Source organism: Erinaceus europaeus, chromosome 12, assembly GCF_950295315.1.
Source record: "Erinaceus europaeus chromosome 12, mEriEur2.1, whole genome shotgun sequence".
NCBI lineage: Eukaryota > Metazoa > Chordata > Mammalia > Eulipotyphla > Erinaceidae > Erinaceus > Erinaceus europaeus.
Genome location: NC_080173.1, coordinates 45,250,548 through 45,272,647, shown reverse-complemented (window position 1 = coordinate 45,272,647; position 22,100 = coordinate 45,250,548). Strand labels below are relative to the sequence as shown.

At 47.3% G+C, this 22,100-nt stretch overlaps 1 protein-coding gene and 1 long non-coding RNA gene across 5 annotated transcripts in view; one reads left to right on the top strand and one right to left on the bottom strand.

Annotated features, from left to right (window-relative positions):
* LOC132541911 (uncharacterized) overlaps positions 1-22,100 on the bottom strand; it is a 307,257-nt gene that overhangs the window by 279,706 nt on the left and 5,451 nt on the right. The window contains exon 2 of the long non-coding RNA XR_009553022.1: positions 16,415-21,834. This is a non-coding gene — a long non-coding RNA (uncharacterized LOC132541911). The remainder of the gene's footprint in view (positions 1-16,414; positions 21,835-22,100) is intronic.
* On the top strand, positions 6,078-21,825 carry CD300LG (CD300 molecule like family member g). 4 transcript variants are annotated; one of them, XM_060203423.1, is made up of 8 exons: positions 6,078-6,211; positions 7,729-8,064; positions 12,385-12,486; positions 13,524-13,608; positions 14,527-14,639; positions 16,595-16,647; positions 19,818-19,937; positions 20,441-21,825. In XM_060203423.1, the coding sequence occupies exons 1-8, from the start codon at positions 6,151-6,153 to the stop codon at positions 20,543-20,545; spliced, it is 975 nt and encodes a 324-aa protein (XP_060059406.1). In that variant the 5' UTR covers positions 6,078-6,150; the 3' UTR covers positions 20,546-21,825. The 4 variants fall into 4 exon arrangements, with proteins under 4 accessions (XP_060059406.1, XP_060059407.1, XP_060059408.1 ...); XM_060203424.1 differs by having other exon boundaries at positions 6,154-6,211; positions 16,595-16,629; XM_060203425.1 differs by lacking the exon at positions 12,385-12,486 and having other exon boundaries at positions 6,154-6,211.

Below are 22,100 nucleotides of genomic sequence, written 5' to 3'. Positions count from 1 at the left end.
GCCAAGCTGGAACTTGGCCCTGTACTACAGCAAGACTCCGGCCCACTCACTCTCTAGCATGTGATGCCAGAGGGCTGCAAAGAGGCAGCCACAAGCCCAGGGGCTCAGGAGCCCTTTTGCCTCCCTGCTCTTCTATGGCTGACGCTGGTGATCTCTCAGCACACTGGATAGAAAGGAGGACTCACAGGCCTCTCCTTCCAGCACCTCCAAAACACATAGGGATGTCAGTATCTACTGTTGCCCCTGTGTCCCATGGGCTAAGGGTGTACATGCCCCCAGAACTCCACTCTTGTAGTTCTTTTCTCCAACTCTTGCTCCTCTTGATCTGTTTCTAAGTTTGGCTCCTGGCTCAGAGCAGGGCTGGGGTATGGGTGGGACATAGGGGAGGACTCCATGAAGGGAGCAGGGATGATATATAGGGGACCCAGCACAGTCTTTAAAAAAAATAAGGTGGGTTATGGAGATTGGGTGGTGGGAAATGTGTGGAGTTGTACCCCTCCTACCTTATGTTTTTGTTCATTAATCCTTTCTTAAATAAAAATTTAAAAAAAAAAATGGTGACACTTTGCTTCTCGGAAATGTCAATCATAAACAGTGTACCTTCTCACACAATCTTGAAAACATCACAATATAATGTCTGAGCATTATAGAGGGAAAAATAAAAGAAAAAAATTTTAAGATTTTTTATTATTTATTTTTCCTTTTGTTGCCCTTGTTTTATTGTTGTGGTGGTTATTATTGTTGTTGATGATGATGTCACCGTTGTTGGATAGGACTGAGAGAAATGGAGAGAGGAGGGGAAGACAGAGGGGGAGAGAAAGTTAGACACCTGCAGATCTGCTTCACCACCTGTGAAGTGACTCCCCTGCAGGTGGGGAGCCGGGGGCTCAAACCAGGATCCTTCCACCGGTCTTTGCACTTCACGCCCCATGCGCTTAACCCACTGCACTACCGTCTCCCAAAGAAAGAAAATTTATAGACAAATAATGTGTATTTCAAATGCTTCACGCTCCGTGTGTTTAACCCGCTGCGCTACTGCCCAACTCCCGAAGAAAGAAAATTTATAGACAAATGATATGTATTTTAAAATGCCAGTGTTCAGGCCCCATGACACTAGCAAACATAATAAAATGTCATATGCTTGTTCTTGCTTCTAATAAATGGAAGAGTTTAAAGGAAGCAAGAAAAGCAGAAATTACTCCGTATAAAGACAACAAAAGGGCAAGTGTGTACTGTTAAATGCTAGTGTAAATATTAATTCATTCTGTGCTTTTAAAACTGCAAAACTCAATTACCTTTCTAGTCTGTACATATAACAGGAATCAGATCCTCAGATGAGATTGTGACAGGGCTTTCACCAACTTTAACCTCCATCCCTGCCCCTTATGCCAATAATGTCCTCCAATCTTTGTAAAATTACAGTACTTTACCAGAGTCACACAATATCCCCTCCCAGAACCATTATGTTAATGTTTCAAAAATTACCCACCCCAGTGGGTAAAATCCTAACTGTGCATATGAAAGCATAGATACGTAATGGTGTGGGCTGGGAGGTGGTATAGTGGATAAAGTGTTAGGTCTTCAAGCATAAGACCCTGAGTTTGATCTCTAGCATTACATATGCTAGACTGGTGCTCTGGTGTTCTTTCTTTCTCTTTCTCTCACTCTCTCAAGATATATATATATAGAATAAACAAATCAATCTTTTAAAAGCAGGTGCCAAAATATTGGCAGTGCCTTTCTGATGGGGGAAGGAGAACTACAGGAAAGATGTGTTCTCATTCTTTTTGGCTTACATTGCTGTACTGTGTAAAGTTTTGTTTACCGAGTGCATGAACTTTACAATTAAAAGAAGGGAGGGGGTCAGGCGGTAAGCTCAGCGGGTTAAGTTCACGTGGCGCAAAGCCCAAGGACCTGCTCAAGGATCACAGTTGGAGCCCCGGCTCCCCACCGCAGAGAAGTCGCTTCACATGCAGTGAAGCACGTCTGCAGGTGTCTATCTTTCTCTCCCCCTCTCTGTCTTCCCCTCCTCTCTCCATTTCTCTCTGATCTATCCAACCACGACAACAGTGATAACTACAAAAATAGAACAAGGACAACAAAAGGGAATAATTTGAAAAAAAAAAAAAAAAAAAGGACACTGTCTCTCTCCCTCTTTGTCTCCCCCGCACCTCTCAATTCCTCTGTCTTTATCCAATAATAAATAAATAAAAACATTAAAAAAAAAAAAAAGGACAAAGCTTATTTGAAGAACAATATGTCAGCATTCCCTCATTTTGTTCCTTTCAAGGAGGCAACAAAGCTGCAGAGGAGAAATCACTAATTCCCTTGTGTAAATTCCCAAACAGCTCTGCACAGGAAGTGACCAGCTTCTCCAGACCGCGCAGCCCAACCCTATAACTTCCCTTACCGACCCCCCCCCCCCCCCCACACACACACACACACACACACACACACACGCTGCACGGCCGCCCCGTGGCCAACAGCGGTACTGCGCCCTCCAAACAGCAGTGGCGACAGGGGAGGACAGAGGCACATCCTCTGACGCAATAACTTTTTTAAATTTTTCTTTTTTCCCCTTTATTGGGGGATTGATGTTTTACATTCGAAAGTAAATACAATAGTTTGTACATTCATAACATTTCTCAGTTTTCCATATGACAATACAACCCCCACTAGGTCCTCTGTCATCATGTTCCAGGACCTGTACTCTTTCCCCCACCCCCACTCCAGAGTCTTTTGCTTTAGTGCAATACACCAACTCCAGTTCAGGTTCTACTTGTGTTTTCTCTTCCGATCTTGTTTTTCAGTTTCTGCCTGAGAGTGAGATCATCCCATATTCATCCTTCTGTTTCTGACTTATTTCACTTAACACGATTTCTTCAAGCTCCATCCAAGATGGGCTGAAAATGGTGAAGTCACTATTCTTAAAAGCTGAGTAGTATTCCATTGTGTATATATACCATAACTTGCTCAGACACTCATCTGTTGTTGGACACCTGGGTTGCTTCCAGGTTTTGTCTATTACAAATTGTGCTGCTATGAACATAGGTGTACACAGATCTTTTTGGAAGGATGTGTTGGGTTCCTTAAGATATATCCCCAGGAGAGGAATTGCAGGATCATAGGGTAGGTCCATTTCTAGCCTTCTGAGAGTTCTCCAGACTGTTCTCCACAGAGGCTGGACCTATTGACATTCCCATCAGCAGGGCAGGAGTGTTCCTTTGACCCCACAACCTCTCCAGCATTTGTTGCTGCTACCTTTTCTGATCTATGACACTCTCACAGGAGTGAAGTGGTATCTCATTGTTGTCTTTATTTGCATTTCTCTGAAAATCAAATACTTGGAGTATTTTTTCATGTGTTTCTCGGCCTTTTGGATCTCTTCTGTGGTGAACATTCTGTCCATGTCCTCTCCCCATTTTTTGGATCAGGTTATTTGTTTTCTTTTTGAGTTTGGTAAGCTCTTTATATATTTTGGTTATTAACCTCTTGTCAGATGTATGACATGTAAAGATGGTCTCCCATTCTGTGAGGAGTCTCTTTGTTTGAGTATTGGTTTCTTTTGCTGTGCAGAAGATTTTTAATTTGATGTAGTCCCATAGGTTTATACTTGCCTTAGTCTTCTTTGTAATTGGATTCATTTCGTTGATGATGTCTTTAAAAGTTAGACGGAAAAGAGTTCTTCCAATAGTTTCCTCTAAGAATCTGATAGTTTCTGATCTAATATCCAGGCCCCTGATCCACTTGCAATTTACTTTTGCGTTTGGTGAAATATAATGCTTCAGTTTCATTCTTCTGTGTGTTTCAACCCATTTTTTTCCAACACCATTTTTTGAAGAGACTCACTGTCCCCCATTTAGTAGTCTGGGCACCTTTGTCAAAGATTAGATGCCTACAGAAGCTCTCAATTCTATTCCACTGGTCAGTGTTCATGTTCCAGTACCAAGCAGTTTTGATTACAATGGCCTTATAATATAATTTGAGATCTAGGAGTGTGATCCCTCCAGTTCTGTTCTTTCTTCTCAAGATTGTTTTGGAAACTCTAGGTCTACACTTTTTTTCTTTTTTACTGATTTAATAATGATTGACAGCATGGGAGTGTAAGAGGGATACAATTCCACACAGTTCCCATGACCAGTGTTCTGCATCCTACCCCCTCCATTGGGAGTTTCCCTATTCTTTATCCCTCTGGGAGCATGGACCCAGGATCATTATGGGGAGCAGAAGGTAGAAGGTCTGGCTTCTCTCCTTAGGGCCTTGCCCTCAACTTGGATCAACAACAGTAAAGAATGTTTCATCCTCCAAAGGGAGGCTGGACAACATACTCTATGTTCCACCTGAGGAAGATGGATCCTGAAATTGGGGCAGCTTGGAATGTTCCTACTCATGACCACAGAATGTGAGCTCAGCTCTACAGGGATGCAGAGGTCACATAGGCTCCTAAGCTGAATATATACCCCAGATCACATCAAATCAGTGGGTTTTACAGTCAACAATATTTATACACCTTTCCCATATTTGGGAGCTACTCTTTTCCCTGATCCAGCTTTCTGGTCCTTTTTCTAGACATAACATCATCTCCCCAGACAATAACTTGGATCCACCTGCATATCAGATTTCAAGCTCAGGGGGAAAAAAAAAAAAAACTAGTATAGCCACAGGCCCTTTGGAATATAACTAAAATATGCCTACTAGCTATCTACAAAAAGGAGACCCCCCCCCCCCACACTTCATCTGCACTACTCCAGCCTTTAGGTTCATGATTAGTCAACAATTTGTTTGGCTTTATATGTTAACTCTCTTTTCAGACACCAGGTTCCAGATGCTACCATGATGCCAACCAGACTTCCCTGGGCAGACAACACCATCAATGTGTCCTAGAGCTCTCATTCCCCAGAACCTTGCCCCACTAGGGAAAGAGAGAGACAGGCTGGGAGTATGGATCGACCTGCCAATGCCCATGTTCAGCGGGGAAGCAATTACAGAAGCCAGACCTTCCACCTTCTGCATCCCACAATGACTTTGGGTCCATACTCCCAGAGGCTTAAAGAACAGGAAAGCTATCAAGGAAGGGGATGGGATACGGAGCTCTGGTGGTGGTGTCTCTGTCTTTCCCTAGTGGGGCAGGGCTCCGAGGAGGTGGGGTTCCAGGACATATTGATGAGGTCGCCTGCCCAGGGATCTCAGGTTGGTGGCATGGTAGCATCTGCAACTTTGTGGCTTTTTGGTCCAGTATTTCTGCAGATGGATTTAGATGAAATGTCAGATCACAGGTGCAAGAACTCTAACTTCTATACCCTTTGTTCACTTAACAGTTTGGTGAAGTTTGTGGACTTTCCACTCAGAGTAGTGTTCTTTAAAAAATACACAAGTTATGGGTCTGGGCAGTGGCGCACCGGGTTATGCACACATTGTAAAAATACACAAGTCGCTTAAAAGAAAACCAATAATATTGAAGTGGTTATGAAAATATAATTGGATAATATAGTAACAAGAGTGCTTCTTTATTATCACCTTAAATAACCAGCTCTGATGGCAAGTCTGACAGCTAAAGATTTTCCAAGAAGTGAAGAATGCACAACATTTCAAGTTATGGACTGCAACCTTATGAGCACTGGTTGTTTTGTTTTGTTTTGTTTTTTACCAGAGCACTGATCAGCTCTGGTTTATGGTGGTACAGGGGATTGAACCTAGGACCTTGGAACATCAGGCATGAGACTCTCTTAGCATAACCATTATACTACCTATCCTGCTCCTGGTCTGTCATTTTTATCCCTGAAAAAGTCACTGGGATGGCTGCCAATCACAATAGAAGGAAGAGGGGAGTGTTGCCAAAGACATGTGAAAATCAATGTAGGATATTTTCTTGTTCACACTAGTGGGCTACCATGGTCTTGCACACAATCACACACTCTACTGGTACATGAACATGGGTGTGAACAAGACCCCTGGAAAACGGTGTGGAGTGAATAGTCAGGGTGGGAGGCAAGCTCCACCAAGGCTCAAGTAAAGTTGTAGAGGCCCCTCCCAGGCTGGGGCGCAGAGTAACTGCTCTTCCCTCCCCTCCCTTCCTGGTCCAGATGTGGAGGAAATTAAAGCTCTGTGAGCAGCTCCAAGGGGAGCCCCCAGTTCCTGGTGCATTCTCCTATGGCTCCAGAACCCACCATGAGGCTTCTCTTTCTGCTGTGGGGCTGCTTGGTGCTCCCAGGTGAGATTGGGACTAGGGGAGTGGTGAGGGGTTCAGGTCTTCCCCCCAAGCTTGCCCTGTGGGTCTGCACAGATAATGCCTTCTGAACAAGCATTTTCCCTCCCAGCTTCACTACAGGCCACTTTGCCTCCCCACAGCATAGAGAAAATAAGAACTTTCTCCCCTCAGAATCCAGCCTTTTATTCCCCCATTGAGGGGTGGGAGGGGGAGCTGTGTGTCTGTCTGGGTAGTTTTATCTTCATTTTCCTGTTCTGCAGCCCATGACTGGAAGCAGACAAGACACCAGCTAGACAATTGGCACCCTTAAACTCAACAAATGCTTCTTGAACCCCTTCCTATTTTTCAAAGACTTTTTTAATTTTAATTTTTTAAATCTTTATTATTTATTGGATAAAGACCATCAGAAATCAAGAGGGGAGGGGGAGGGAGAGAGAGAAAGAGAAAAAAGCAAAGAGACACCTGCAGTCCTGCTTCACCACTCACTTGAGCCACTCTCTGCACCATTCACAATAACCCTGAGAGATAAGGCTATATCTCCTTTCATCAATATGATCTGCTTCTATTTGCATTACCGTTTTAAAAGAATTACTTATCTATTAACATGAGAGAGGGAGACCTAGAGCATCACTCTGGTTCATGTGCTGCCAGGAATTGAATTCAGGCCTCATGCTTTTAAGCCCAATGCTCTAGCCAATGTACCACCTCCTAGGCCACTTTTCTTTCTCTCTTTCTTCCTCTCTTTCTTTTCTTATATTTAGTAGGACAGAGAGAAGGTGAGATAGAAGGGGAGATAGAGAGGGACAGAGAAAGAGAGATACTTGCAGCACTATTTCACCGCTCATGAAGCTTGTCCCCTGCAGGTAAGGACTGAGGGGCTTGAACCCAGATCCTTGAACATGGTAGTGTGTGTGTGTGTGTTCAACCGAGTTTGCCACTACCTGGCCCCTTGTATTACTCGCCACCCCCCCCCCAACACTGCTCAGCTCTAGTTTATGGTGGTATGGGGGATTGAGCCTAGGACTTTGGAGCCTCAAGCATAAGAACCTCTTTGCATAACTATTATGTTCTCTATCCCCAATACCCCCTTGTATTATCTTTTAACATCAACAGTTAGAATGGGTATTTTAGGTGGTTACAATCAGCCAATTGAAAGAGTTTTGTCTTAGTGGCATATGAAATGATAGTATTTCTTACATAGGATAGGATCTTAAATTCGTTGACACAGGACATTTGCATCTATAGATAAGAAATCCCATAGGCCCAGAGGGGTCAAGAAAGTTTTCCAAGGTCACACAGCAACTTAGAGGCAGTGCCAGAACTCAAATTTTGTACTATCTAAATCTAGAACATCTCCACCACCACCTTTCTATATACTCGGCTTAGGAAAATAATATCAGCCCTGCCTGTACCAGACCCCTAAATGGGGGAGGGCAGTAATGGTGGGCAGAAAAGACCTGGTCTTGACCTGAATACTGGAATCTAGGCAATTCAGACCTTCGTACTGGCTGTGGTTTCAGGTTACGGAACCCTGGTGGGCCCCAAGGAGATTAGTGGCTTTGCAGGAGAATCGGTGACCTTGCAGTGCACCTATGGGGATGAGCTAAAGAAGTACCCAAAATACTGGTGCAAGGATGTGGGGGTCTTCGTGTCCCGCTGCTCCACCACCGTCTACGCAGGTGAGGATGGCCGAGAGAGTTCGAAGGACAGAGTGTCCATCCTGGACAGTCGCCGGGACCGCACACTCACCGTGACCCTGAGGGAGCTCACCCCAACAGACACTGGGAAGTACCTGTGTGGGATCAGCAAGCTGGGCTTTGACAAGACTTTCCAGGTCTCTCTGCATGTCTTTTCAGGTGAGATGTGCCCCTTGTCCCTAATGCTGGTGTTGCTGAGGAGTTATTCTGATGCAGTCTCCGCCCCCAGGTTTTTCTATGCCCCGCTAAATCCTAGAGTGCCCCCTTTCAACCAATCCTGGCCCTATACGGCACCCCTGGTTGTCGCCCAATAAAAAGCCCCCTCACCCCTCCCCCCTCTCTCTCTCTGGGCTCTCGGCTCTCCCTCTCTGAGATTTGTGTACCCCTTTGCTCTGGACGTCAGCTCTCTTCTCCGTGGTGCAGCCCGACACCAGACCGCCGCAACAACAGGCTGGGGACAGGGTGTGGCGGGCAGGGTGATTGATGGACTCAGTTTCTGCAGTCACCAAGGGGTGTGGTTACACAGCCTTAATGTACAGCAACATTTGGGGGTGCTGATGGTGCCCTGTGAGCCTCAGTTTCTCTTTCTCTCTTGCTACCCAGAGTCAGACGACCAGGTGTGGCAACAGTGACCTTTTCACCTCTCGTCCTTCTGGCTTAGCTTCCCCAGACCTAACAGTCTCATGGACAGTGGTGTCAAGACAAGCTGGGAGCCAACCTCTGGGCTGTTGAGTTAGAGACCTCTAGGGACTAGGACTGGAGCACCTAACGGGGTTTGCAGAATCTTGAATGAACCTATCGAACCCAGGGAAGTGGGCTGTCCGGCCTGCTGGTCAGTGAGGGTGAGTTGGGTCTTGTGCCCATTTCACAGATGGGGGACTGAGGCTCCAGGGCAGAGGTGGCTTGCTTAGGGAAGCCAGGACTCAACTTCAGGCTGTTTATGAATGTTTTTGGTTGTTTGCTTGCATATCTCTTTTTCAGAGACAGGGCCTCAAGCATGCACAATAATTTCACTGCATCTTATTTTTCAATCAGATTTGGGAGCCAGAGAGGGGCCAGGCAGTGGCATACCTGGCTAAGTGCATACATTACAGTGCACAAGGAAGGACCCAGGTTCAAGCTCTGGTCCCTACCTGCAGGGGGAAAGCTTCATGAGTGGTAAAGAAAGCTGCAGGCCTCTCTCTCTCTATCTATCTCCTCCTCCCCTCTCAATTCCTCTCTGTCTCTATTCAGTAATAAATACATAAAAATATTAAAAACAGATTAGGAACCAGAGAGAGTGAGGGAGAGATGTCCCAGTGCTTTGACAGGAGTATGTTGCTGAGGCTCAAACCAGGGCCATTCTCTTAGCAAGGTGTATGTCCTGACCTGTGAACTCACTCTCTCATTCATCTTTTCTGACTCTGCTGCCTGGCCTTCCCTTCTCCGGACCCTTTTAACTGGGACTCGCCTCATTTCCAGGCCCCTCTCGTCTGCCAAGTCCACATCATCCAGAGGTCTTTATTTCAATTCAAGGAAATAAGGATAAACTCACCACATAATCACAATATCAAAACCATGTGTTCTCTGTAAGATTTTCTCTTTTGGTTCTTATCAATATTAAGGTTCTATACTTGATGTGCTCCTGTTTCCATTCTTACTCTCCTTTATAACTTTTCATGTGTGTAGGATACAGACATTGCTATAAGACCTCCTGTGTCCACCCTCTCTGGTGGCAGCTGGGGTGTGCCGGTAAAGCAGACTCCTGGAGGTGATGTGCTTTGAGGCTGGCTGGGGGAGCTCTGGTCTGTAATCTTTGCCAATTTCTTCAGAGAAAATGTCCCTTGTCATGCATGGCCAATTTCCAGCCACCAACTAGCTTGTCAAATCCCCAAAATGAGTCCACACACCAACAAGTTTGGTGAAATATGAGAAGACTTTCTAGAAAGTTCAGGGCAAGACAAGAAAAACCACCACCATTTCTTTTAGTCATCAGTGCCTGGAGGCTGGAGGCAATGAACTATGACCAGATGATGTATGAATACTAGAAAAGAAAAGATAGATTTGCAGAATATTTGATATAGTCAGAAAAACTGACTGAGTTTTAGAATGGAGAATGGCAAGGGGGACTGGGGCAGTGGTGGGGAGGCAGAGTGAGTTTCTTGTTTGTGTGAGCTCTGGATTTGATATCTGGCACTACATAAGATGACGGAGGAGGGGGGTCGGGCGGTGGCGCAGTGGGTTAAGCGCATGTGGCGCAAAGCGCAAAGACCAGCGTTAAGGATCCCGGTTCGAGCCCCCGACTCCCCACCTGCAGGGGAGTCGCTTCACAGGCGGTGAAGCAGGTCTGCAGGTGTCTGTCTTTCTCTCCCCCTCTCTGTCTTCCCCTCCTCTCTCCATTTCTCTCTGTCCTATCCAACAACGAATAGCATCAACAATGGCAATAATAATAACCACAACGAGGCTACAACAACAAGGGCAACAAAAGGTGGAAAAAATGGCCTCCAGGAGCGGTGGATTCATGGTGCAGGCACCGAGCCCAGCAATAACCCTGGAGGAAAAAGAAAAAAAAAAAGATGATGGAGGAGTGCTTATATTCTCTCTCTCTCCTGTCTGCATATTCTTACTCTTTCTTTCTTTCTCTCTCCCTTTCTTTTTTTCTCTCTCTTACTCTTATACTAAATAAGAATGCCAGGACTGAGAAGTGGTACATCTGGTTGAGTGCACATGTTACAATGCGCAAGGACTCAGGTTCAAGCCTTCAGTCCCCACCTGCAAGGGAAAAGCTTCACAAGTGATGAAAACAGTGCTACAGGTGTCTTTCTCTCTCCTACCCTATTTCCCTTTTCCCTCTCTTGATTTCTCTCTATCTCTATCCAATGAGCAAATAAATAAATAAACCTCCTTAAAAATAAGAATGTCAGGACAGAGATAAAAAAAAGTCTGGGGAGTCGGGCTGTAGCACAGTGGGTTAAGCGCAAGGACTGGCATAAGGATCCCGGTTCGAGCCCCGGCTCCCCACCTGGAGGGGAGTCGCTTCACAGGCGGTGAAGCAGGTCTGCAGGTGTCTATCTTTCTCTCCTCCTCTCTGTCTTCCCCTCCTCTCTCCATTTCTCTCTGTCCTATCCAACAATGACAACAACAATAATAACTACAACAATAAAACAACAAGGGCAACAAAGGGAATAAATAAATAAAATAAATATTAAAAATAATTTTAAAAAAAATTAAAAAATAAGTCTGGATAGCATATAAGACTGATCAGCTTAGGGAGTTAGGGAACCCAGTGGTTCTTGAGGGGCTTAGCCATACCAGGGTTTTGTCTAGTCTGCTGGGCACGGAGACTAGAAATTTTGCCTCTCGGGGGTCCCAGCCAAGGGGCACGTCCCAGAGAAGCAGCTCTTGCAACATGATTATATATTGGCTCTGCTGGCAGTGCACACAACGTAACAAGGGCTCACAAAGGGGAAAGATTTTGCTCTTTCGGGAGGGTATCATGGAAGAACTAACTAGTGCTGCAGGACAGAAAAAAAAAATGTGTTAGAAAGAGCAGGAAAGGTGGTCCAGGAGATGGCGCAGTGGCTAAAACACTAGACTCTCAAGCATGAGGTCCTGAGTTCAATCCCTGGCAGTACATGTACCAGAGTGATATCTGGTTCTTTCTCTCCTATCTTTCTCATTAATAAATAAATAAAATCTTTAAAAGAAAGAAAGCAGGAAAGGAAAGGCATCTAAGATGGATAAGCAGCACATGTGAAGTGTGGAGGTGGGAGTCCTAGCCTTGACCCTCAAAGGCAAAAATACTAATCAAGTCTGGAGGCAGGCAAGAGGCTTGGTTAATCTGGGGAAGACACTAACTTTGCATGGGGTTCCCAAGTGGAGCTAACATGGTGGGTTGAAGCCTGAGTATTAAAGGTCTTGAAAGGCACAGTAAAAATCTTAAGCTTCATGGGGCTGGTGAGATAGCTCTCCTGGTAAGGAACCTGCACTGTCACGCAAGCCATGTAGGTTCAAGCCCCACGGTAAACCATTTGGGAGTACTCCAGCAGTGGGGGAAGTTTCAGTGTCGTTCTCTCTTTCCCTCTCTCTCTTTTTACTGAAAAATTCAACCTGGAGTGGTGAAAACCCTGATAACTACCCCCCAAAAAATGTTTGAATTTCTGCTCATAAACAATGGGACACTATTGATTATTCTGAAACAAGGAATGATGAGACTCAATACACACACTCACACGCACACACACGCTCACACGTATAAAACTGACTGTAATCTTAAGGAAGGCATGGGAAGACCAAATGGGTGGGCAGTTGGGGGACAAAGGAATCTGAAAGTCTGAGCTGGAGTCTTTCACTGTGGTTCCTGAGTGGTTAAAAGAAGCTGGTAGTGTTCTGAGCCGGGATGTGGAGTGGGTAGGAAAGCTGCCGGCTGCTCCCAAGGCAGGATATCTGACTCTGAGCAGATCTGCACTTTCCTGAGACCAGCCTCTTCCTTTCCTCCAGGTCCCTGCTGTACTCCCTCCCCTATTCCCTCCTTACAGCCTCTAGCCACCAGGAGCCTGCAGCCCAAGGCAAAAACTTGGCAAACTCAGCCCCCAGAATTGAGTGAGTGAATGGTTTTCTCTCCCTCCTCCACTCCTGTGTAAGGGAATGGCCAGGGGTAGAGGGCACTAGCTCAGTCTATGAGAGCACAGGACTTGCACTTGCACAGGCTCAATCCCAGAGATGAGCAGTGCTCATCTCTTTCTCCCTCTTCTCACGTAACAAATAACATTAAAAAGATGAAGAAACTTAGACTTAAAATAAATTAAAGGACGTCCAGGGAACACTTGCCAGGTGCCAGATTCTGCATCCTTTCAGCCCCTTGGCTCCAGAGGTGCAGGGTGTTAGCTCCTGTTCACATCACCTAGGAAGCAGCAGATGCAGGAGGCAGGCAGGTACAGCCCGATGCACAGCTTGTGTGCTTCCTGCTCACGTCAGGTCTAGCGGGAAGGTTGGATGAGGGGAAAAACTGGGCATGGGGCCTTGAGCTCTGGACCCACCCCCTACTGCCCTGTTCATCCTTTGACTGCCACAGGATATTAAAGCCTTACTGAGGCCTAGGTGCCAGGGGTGGGTATCCGATGATGAGGTAGGAACTTTCTAACAAGGACAGAGATGACAAGTGACCAGGACTACTGGGGGTCACAGAGATTGGCTGGAGTGGAACTGTACTTCCCCACGGTGGGGCAAGTGGGGGGGAGCTGCAGCTACACCTAGGAAGGAAAGCTATTCACAGATACAGGCTGGCTTGAGATATCAACCACTGGCTCAAACTGGCCTCATCCAAGTCTCTGTGCTCCCAGAATGTCCTCTAATAAGGGCCTTCTGAGCAACTGTCCAGTAGGGTGAAAGGTCAGAGGTTCTAGGGGTACTGGGACTCCAGGGCCAGGGAAGGTGCTGAGGCCTTGCTTTTGGACTTATAGCTTCTCCTGCTCTCCGCCTGCCTACCGTCACAGCCAAGCAGGGGAAGATGGGGGCTGAGGCCTCTCCTTCCACAGGGACCACCCTGCATGGTCACAGTCACGAAGGCACCTTCCTATACACAGCCAGCTCTCTGTATGCGGGGACCTCTCCTCACACAGCGACCTCTCCTCCTGCAGGGGCCTACCGCTTAGCCACACAGCTGAGCTCCACCTCAAGGGAGGACACCAGCCTCGTCCCCAGCAGCAGCAGCTCCAGACCCAGGTGAGTCCCCACAGGGCATCAAGGCCACCTTTCAGCCTGCTACAAAACCACAAAGTGCCTCTGAGCAAATAAGAGGCCCTTGTTCTGCAACAGAAGACAGACTCAGTGCCAAGTCTGCCTTCAGGAGGGCCCTTCAACCATGGGCCACCTGCCCCGCAGGAAAAGCGGCCCTACTGCCCTGACCCTGCAGCCCCTGGCCTAGCCTAAGGCGAACAACCTCCAATATCCCCAGCCTCCATCTCTCTCCTTTATCTAATTTCAGCAACAACCATTCAAGCTCAGTAGCTTTTTTTTTTAACATATAAAACAAACAATTTGGAGACGGGGTGGTGGTGTACCTGGTAAGTGCATATTACAATGCCTTTGGCTCTCACTTGTGGGAGGGGGGTCTTCATGAGTGATGCAGAAGTGTTGCAGGTGTTTCTCTCTCTCTCTCTGTCTCCATCTTCCCTTTTAATTTCTCTTTGTCTCTATCCAAAATAAATTTTAAAATAATATATATTTTAAATTTTTTAATAAAGTAAAAAAAATAACAATTTGGAGGCCAACAGATGGCTCACCTGGTAGAGTGCACACATTACCATGGTCCAGCCACCAGGAGCAGTGAAATCATGCTGTGAGAACCCTGGTGGCAGAAATAGGTACGTGTGAATAAAAGACACAATTAATTTTTTTATAAGAAGAAAGTGAAAGGCATGATGCACTGTTCCATTATGTGTTAAGGGACTGAGGCTGGGGCCTAAAGCCTTCAAGTTTCTACTGGTTGAACCACTTCCCTGACCTGACCACCAACTCAGTAGATTAAGACACTCAATCTCCTTGGAAAAGACAAGCATTTGGCTGGGGCTCAGCATGGTGCCCTAGTGCCCGGCATGCCATCTGCTCACAGCCCCAGGGTGGCTTCCACCTCACCCACAGGGTATCCATCCCACTGGTCCGAATCCTGGCTCCAGTCCTGGTGCTGCTGACCCTTTTGCTGTTCACGGGCCTGGCAGTCATCGGTCGCTGCATGTTCCAGTGGAAGAAGGAAGGTGAGCAAAGACTTCCGGGAGAGGTGGGGAGCACTCATCCAGGGCCTCACGAAGACCTGCAGCTTGCTGCACCCCCAACACACACACACACACACACACCTTGTGGCCTTGGTGTGTCTGTGTGAGATCTGCGCACCAGGAACTCTGCTTCTCATTTTCAAGGTTAGTCAACACTACAAAAAAGTTATTCACAAGAGTGAGAACATGGGGGGGGGGGGGGCTGTCCCTGCTCACGTTCAGTTCATGGAAGCTCACCAGTCACTTTTCTGCCCATCCCAGAAGATTCACAGCCACTCTGCTGCTCCAGCTCCCTGTGCAAGAATGGACTACAGGGGAGAGTGCAGGATGAAGCAGTTAAACTTGAGCAGGATGGAAACTGTGGTCCCATACCTGCTGCCCGCTCTCTAGAGGCTCTCAGCCCCTTCCAAAGCTGAGGTTCAAATCCCAGATCTGCCTTGTTTTTTCTTTCTGCTGTGTGACCTTAGGCAAGTTGCCCAACTTCCCTGAATCTCAGCTTTTTCAGATATATATCCAACAAAAATTGAATATAGGTCACATGTGTAATTTTAAATCTCTAGGGCTGTGATGATAGCATGGCAGCAGCAAAAAGAATTTGGATGTGGGTGGTCCCAGGTTTAACTCTTGGTATCACCAGTAACCAAGGCTGAGCTGTGCTCTAATCATAAAAAATAAATTAACTAATTAGCTTGATGAAATCTCCTCTAATAGTCACACAGAAACCAGTGAATCCCAATCATATATTTTATTTGACATAGTAGATCAATGCATTCCTGTTTCAACAGAGTCAATCTTATAAAATATTAATAATATGTATTCAACTTTATTTCTGGTTTCATATTGAGTCTTCAAAGCCCAGTGCTGTCTGGAGTGTTCACTTCTCAGTGGCCAAATGTGGCACAGACTGAAGCAGCACACCACAGCCACTATTGTGTCACAACATTGATTTCCGCTCCTTTCATCTCCTCAGTGCTGTGGAGTTAGGAGCTGCTCCTCACAAGTGCTCCCATTTTCAAGTGAGGAAACTAAGGCATAGAGTGGTTAAGCAACCTACCCCCTGGTTGCACAGCTAGAAATGAGTAGAATCAGTAAAGGTGTGTGAGAGTACTTTGCAAACCAGCAGTACTGTCCCAGTGTACACATACTGAAGGAGATGTTACCCTCACCTGTGTCCCCAAGTCCTCTCAGAGGAGTCTAAGAGAAGCACACATACAGCCAGGTAACAGCCTCAGAACCTCTTGAGTATCAAGCCTCTTAAACCATGGTCCCAGGAAGCAGCCAAGTCACCTCTGGTGGCCTGTTAGACATGCAGACTTAGCTTCTATCCCTGACCTATTGAGTTAGATTCTGCCTTTCACTAAAACTCCCCCAAGTCCTCTGTGAACATTAGAGCTTAAGAAGCCGTGACACTAGCACACTGACTTTCATCCCCAGCCAGAAATTGGTCCTCAGAAAGCTGGCCATTTCTTTTTTTTTTTTTTTTTTTTTACTTATTCCCTTTTGTTACCCTTGTTGTTTTATTGTTGTGGTTATTATAGTTGTTATTGATGTCATTGTTGTTGGATAGGACAGAAAGAAATGGAGAGAGGAGGGGAAGACAGAGAGGGGGAGAGAAAGACAGACACCTGCAGATCTGCTTCATCACTTGTGAAGTGACTCCCCTGCAGGTGAGGAGCCAGGGGCTCGAACCGGGATCCTTACTACGGTCCTTTGTGCTTCGCGCCACCTGAACTTAGCCCGCTGTGCTACCGCCCGACTCCCAAAGCTGGCCATTTCTAAGGGGTCAAGCTGGAATGGGCTTCTCTGACCAATCTGTTTGGCAGTGCCCTCCCAGTAGGCCCTGTTCCCTGATGCAAAGGGGCAACCCACCTCTGCAAGCAGCCACAGATACTCCTGGCTATTTCCAGCTCCAGGTTACTCTTTCTGGTCTCTTTTAGCACAGCTGGCTGAGGACACACTGGAGAAGGAGAAGGTACACCTTTCACATGTGGTAAGAAATGAGGTGGCTGAAGTCCATGCTGGGGTGGGAACATGGGCTTGTCTGCCTCCCTGGTCAGCTCACATCAGGGCTTGCTTCCCATGTTTAGAGAATCTCTAAGCCTTGAGACCAACCATTTAGGAGGGGACCCTCACATTTCCCACCAGACAGAAGGCCTGGTGCCCTCCTGCCATCAGAGACCATCAGGGCTGGGTCCAGAGGGGTTTAGAAATCAGCTGGCCAACCTTCCTCTATACCTAGTGCAAACTCCCTTTCAAAGTACTTGTGGGCCTAGGGGGAAAGGAAAGGAAGCTGTTAGAAATACAGTCTTCAGGTGGCCCAGATGGTGACACACACATTACTGTGCACAGAGACCTTGGTTCAAGGCCCCAGCCCCCACCTACCAAGGGGCAGCTTCACAAGTGATGGAGCAGTCCTGCATGTGCTCCCCTTCTCTCTTTCTTTCTCTCTCAGTCGCTCAAGTTTATCAATAGAAATGGTTGCTGGGAACAGGGGAATCATGTAGGCACTGAATGCTAGCAATAACTATGGTGAGAAGGAAAGAAAGGAAGGAAGAAAGAAAGAAAAGAAGAAAAAGAGAGAGAGAAAGAAAAATGGAAATTCTCTTTAATGTCAATCCCAGCTGAAACTTCTACAGTTGGCGGCCAGGAACCTGAATTTTATTATTTTATTTTGTTTTTGTTTTTTTCTGCTGAGGTCTCACACCTGCATGATTACATTACTCTCAATGGACTTCATTTTCCTTTCAACTTTAGACAGTTAGCAGGGAGTCAGGGGCGAGTTAGAGAGAAGAGACAGCACAGCACTGCTCTGCCTTTCATGGCACCTTCCCCTGTGCTAACCATGGGTCTCCCATGTGGGGTTTGGGGCACAAACCTGGGTCCTTGCACGGTAAAGTATGTGCTCTACCAGGTGAGCTGCTTTATTTTTTATGATAGAGACCTGAGCATCACTCTGCTTATTTTACTTTATTGATAATTTATTTCTTTGGGGAGGGGGGTTCTAGCATGTACAAGTTCACCATTCCAGACCAATGTTTCATTCTGACAGGAAGAGAGAGGATGAAACATCATAGTACCAGTTATCTCTTCGATCCCACCACCCCATTATTTTTGTGGTGCCAGTGATCAAACCCAGGGCCTTACCCGGAGACATGCACTAGCCAGCTCCCTACCAGCCCAGGAAGCTGATTTCTGACACTGCCCCCTGGGACCCTGAAGCCAGACTGTGCTAACTGTAAACTGCTTTTGTGAAAAAAGGAAACTGAGGCCTACAGAGGGTAAAAAAGTCTTGCCCTAGAACACATAGCCAAGGGTGGCCTCAATTCCCACCTCCACCCCACCCCCCACCTCTTCTCTTTCCTGAACACCCTGATACCTTCAGAGTTGTTTTGGACTCTTGAGTCTGAGCTGGTGTGACTGGCTGCCTGGAGGCCCAGGCTGAGGGTGGAGGACTAGGGAGTCCCTGTGCTCAACTTCCTAATCAGGAAACTAGGCCTAGGAAAGAGGCTACCTGTCCCCATGCCAGAATATCAGAGAAAACAGCTGCAGGACCTTCTAGAAGCTGCAGCTGCCCCCCCACCCCCCAGCCACCACCCCACCCTCTGCTATTTACCTTTACTCTGGTTCCCGCCCACTCAGGGCAGGAAAGGGGCTACCATCACCTTCTTTCCTGGCGCCACTGAAGACAAAAGACCCAGACCTGGCCTCCCACGGAAGACCTGATTGGAGGGGGGGCACTAAGCCTTGGCTTAGGAAACAGCTGTTGTTGTCTCAGGAAGCAGGTCCAGGCCAAAGGTGGTGGACAAGAGTGAGGGAAAAGTCAAGGGGAGCGTGGGAAAGCTGACCTCTCTCAGAGCCCTGTAGCCTGCTGCATAGGTCTCACCTCCACCCAAACCCAGAAAGGGTTGAAATGGAGAGAGAGCCTCTGCTGCAGGGAGCACCCCTTGTCTGGCTCACCCTTCTGCACCACTCCAGCCTGCCTGCTCCAAGGGTTTGCTTGGACTTCTCTGCTTAAGGCAGCTCCCTACATAAGAGCCGAGAGGAAGGGACACAGAGCCAGCTTGCAGAAGATCACTGGGGGGGGGGGGGGGGGGGAGGCCTTGTGGGAGAAAGGTTGGAAAGAGGTGTCCTAAGAGGCTCAGCAGGAAGAGCCCTGTGAGCAGGGTCCAGGGGAGAACATTTGCTTTGGTTTATCTTCTTTCCCTTTGGGTTTCTCTAGTTTTTAGCAGAATCTAAAGGTGAAATTGAAAGGGTCTGGGGTTTTCTTTGCTCACACTGAGGTCAAGGAGGGCAGGGAGGCATTCTATTCACTCTTTCAGGGAGCCACTGGGTGTAAGAACTCAGAGTAGATCCTGGGGAGAGGATCATGGGTTGGCTCACCTAGTACAGCACACATATTAACCATGCACGAGGGCCTGGGTTCAAGTCCCCGGTCCCCACTCCCCACTGCCCACTTGCAGAGGGAAAGCTTAAGGAGTAGAGTTTGCACCCTCCCCTTCTCTTACCCTCTATCAAAAAAGAAAGAAAAGGAAAAATGGTCATTGAGTCCTTGAACCCCAGTGATAATGTAAATGGGGAATCGGTGAACAAAAGCTTCAACATCCTGGGTACAGGACACTTGGGGCACACTGACCCAGAAGTAGCTCACACTACAAGTTCTGGGCCCTGAATTTCAGCAGAGATTCTTTTTTATAGTAAGATAATACACAAAGAAAGATTGGCTAATGATTCATAGTAGGTATGTAAGGACCATGAAATGGGCAGAGGAAATAAAAAGGCTTAAAGCTCCCAGGGCCATACAAATACCAGAAGACAGAGGGGGGTTAAGCTCAGAATTTATAGATGTCCTAAAAACCTGCTACAAATCTTTGCAGTTATTTTTATATATTACCTCAATAATCCTGGTGGCAAATAAATTAATTAATTAAAACAAAAGCCCAGAGGGGAATGTGAGGATCAGATCAGCTTTTTCCTTTCTGAAAGCACTTGCCAGGACATCTCCATTTGTAGGACCCCCTATGAGAGAGAGACCACATTCACCAGCTGTAGTGCTCTGTGACACACACACACACACACACACACACACACACACACACATTGCATCTCCTCTCTCTGTTCTGGCTCCAAAAACAGACTGTTCTGACCAAGTGTGTGTTTCAGGCAGTGGGAAACAACTGGGTCCCAGAGTATGCTGTGATCAACCTTGCAGGCCCCTCGGAGTCTGACACCAGCCCCAAACCCCCCACCTGTCCGTACACTGAGGTCCAGCACCTAAACCAGGTATGGACACAGGGCCCCAGGATCTGCAGCCACCCAGCCTGGTTCTGCTCTAACAAAGGGGGGAAGGGGACAGGATAGGGACTGAGGGAACTAGGAGGTGGGGTCAAAGAGGGGCAGCTAGAGTGTCTTTCCTCATCAGCCACCTACCTATCCCATCACAGCCTAGGCTGGTTCACCCCAGAAAGCAGGGCATTCAACCTCACATTGTTTTTTTAGTTGATTCAGAAAATTCTTGGATAGCTGGTTGAAAACCAGAGCTTAACGAGCTCTGGGCTGGCGGAGTTCCCACTTCTGCAGTCAACAGGGCCTAAAGCCATAAGGATGCTGTCCCAGGGGGCAGGTGAATATAGGGAGGAAGCCTGGGAGTTCCAGGAAGTTGTTGGTCCTGTGCCCCTCAGGTACCCAAAGACACAGTTGCCCAGAGTTTTGGGGGGAGACTGGGGTGGACCCAGCAGCAGCCAGGGCTGGATTCTACTTCTCAATTTCCTTTATCATTTCTGCAGAATTCAGAGGAAGATGAAGCTTCTTTACAGGGCCTCGAGAGGTCCGTGATTCCTGGGCCTCCTCTCCACATGTCTGGAGAAGCACTGGACTTCATCGCAGTCTAGTCCTACCATGCCCACCTTCCAGGCCAGACCTGCCATACACCTGAGTGTTGGAGCCGCACTAACTGTAGTCAGCTTCCTGCTACAGATTTAGCACTTATCAGCCAGATGCTGTGGCTCTGCCCAGCCTCCCTTAGGCTCTCCTCCTGCCCCACACCTGGAAGACTGTCAGCCCTGGAGTCTGCAGGAGTGGCCTCACAGTTCTAACTGGAAACACCTGCCCCCCCCCCCACACACCATCTCCACATCCCTGCATCTGTATTTGTAGCCACTGGACCCCCATCAGGTCTCAGGGAGTCTGATGTAAGTTTGTATCTGCTATTGAATGTACCCTGTGTACTGTGCCCCCAACAGTGCCATTCTTCCCACTCCAGACCCACCATCTCTCCCCTTGCTTCCATCCCAACTCACTCCACACTCTTCTACATAGAGTAGGGAGGAAGAGGGAGGTTCTGGGTTAGCCTGCATCCTGGTTTCTCAGAGCAGGGCTGAGAATACCTACATCACAGTCCTTCAGGATCTTGTTAAATACTCCATTTCTGGTCCCCACCAAGACCTACCAAAACCATCTCTAGAGATGAACCTAGAACTCTGCATTGCTAATAAGTATCCTGGTGGTTCTAACATTCATGTTTGAGGCTCAGTGGGCCTGTTGAACTCTCAGGTCCCTCAGCTTGGAAAATCCACTCTGGGCATATGAATCTGTAACTTCTCCCATCTGCCCCCACAGGGGATGCGCTGCCCAAGATGCAGGACCCAGCTGGGGGCTGTCCTGGGCCTGTCTGAGCCTGGGTGCAGCCCACATTCACATGGGAGGGGTGAGCCCAGCACTGGCAGGGAGAAGGTAGGTTTCTGATGCCTCTTCCCAGCCATATCTAAATAGAAGGGTGGGGACAGGTACCCTGAGTCTGGTCCCCTGGGTGGGGCTGGGTGTAGAGTACGAGGACTAGAAGTGCATTTTTTAAAATGAAATTTGGGGGAGGAATGCCTTCAAAATTTGGAGAAAGAAGAAAACAAACCACCCACAGTCTCACCACAACCCAGAGATAGTCACTACACTTTGCTGTATTTCTTTATAGCCTTTTCATTTTCTCCACATCACTTGCTGATGTCCTTTTATGATTTATCTTGTATATACAACTCCATAGCCTCCTCTCCCCACTGAATTACCATGTCACAAGCATTTAAGGTTTTTCATGATATTCTGTAAGCCTTTTGAAATGTGTGTATTCAGCTAGCATTACAAGCCTTTTGTAAATAAAATGCTTTTCAGTTGCATAGTAGTTCACTACCTTGCCAGGAGCCATTTCTCTGCTTGATAGATGATAAGCTTTGAAACAATGGAAGCCCTCGAGACAAGAGTTAATTCCCCCCTGGGCAGGCCATTTCCCCTCAGGTAAACCATTTATCAGTAATCAAGTGAGTCAACACACAGTTGTGGTAACAAACATAGTTTCGGCCATTTGTTGCAAGGAACATTCCGCTTTGAAGTTTGCTCCCCCTCCCCGCCTTCCAGCATTCCCTCTCCTTCCCCAAAGCCTTATAATGCCTGTGAACA

Excerpts from the sequence above, each read along its gene's own strand:
- CD300LG (XM_060203423.1), top strand. The coding sequence starts at position 6,151 with ATGGCTCCAGAACCCACCATGAGGCTTCTCTTTCTGCTGTGGGGCTGC. Across the intron at positions 8,065-12,384 it reads CTCTCTGCATGTCTTTTCAG|GTCCCTGCTGTACTCCCTCC; the intron begins GTGAGATGTGCC and ends CCTTTCCTCCAG. Across the intron at positions 19,938-20,440 it reads AGGTCCAGCACCTAAACCAG|AATTCAGAGGAAGATGAAGC; the intron begins GTATGGACACAG and ends TCATTTCTGCAG.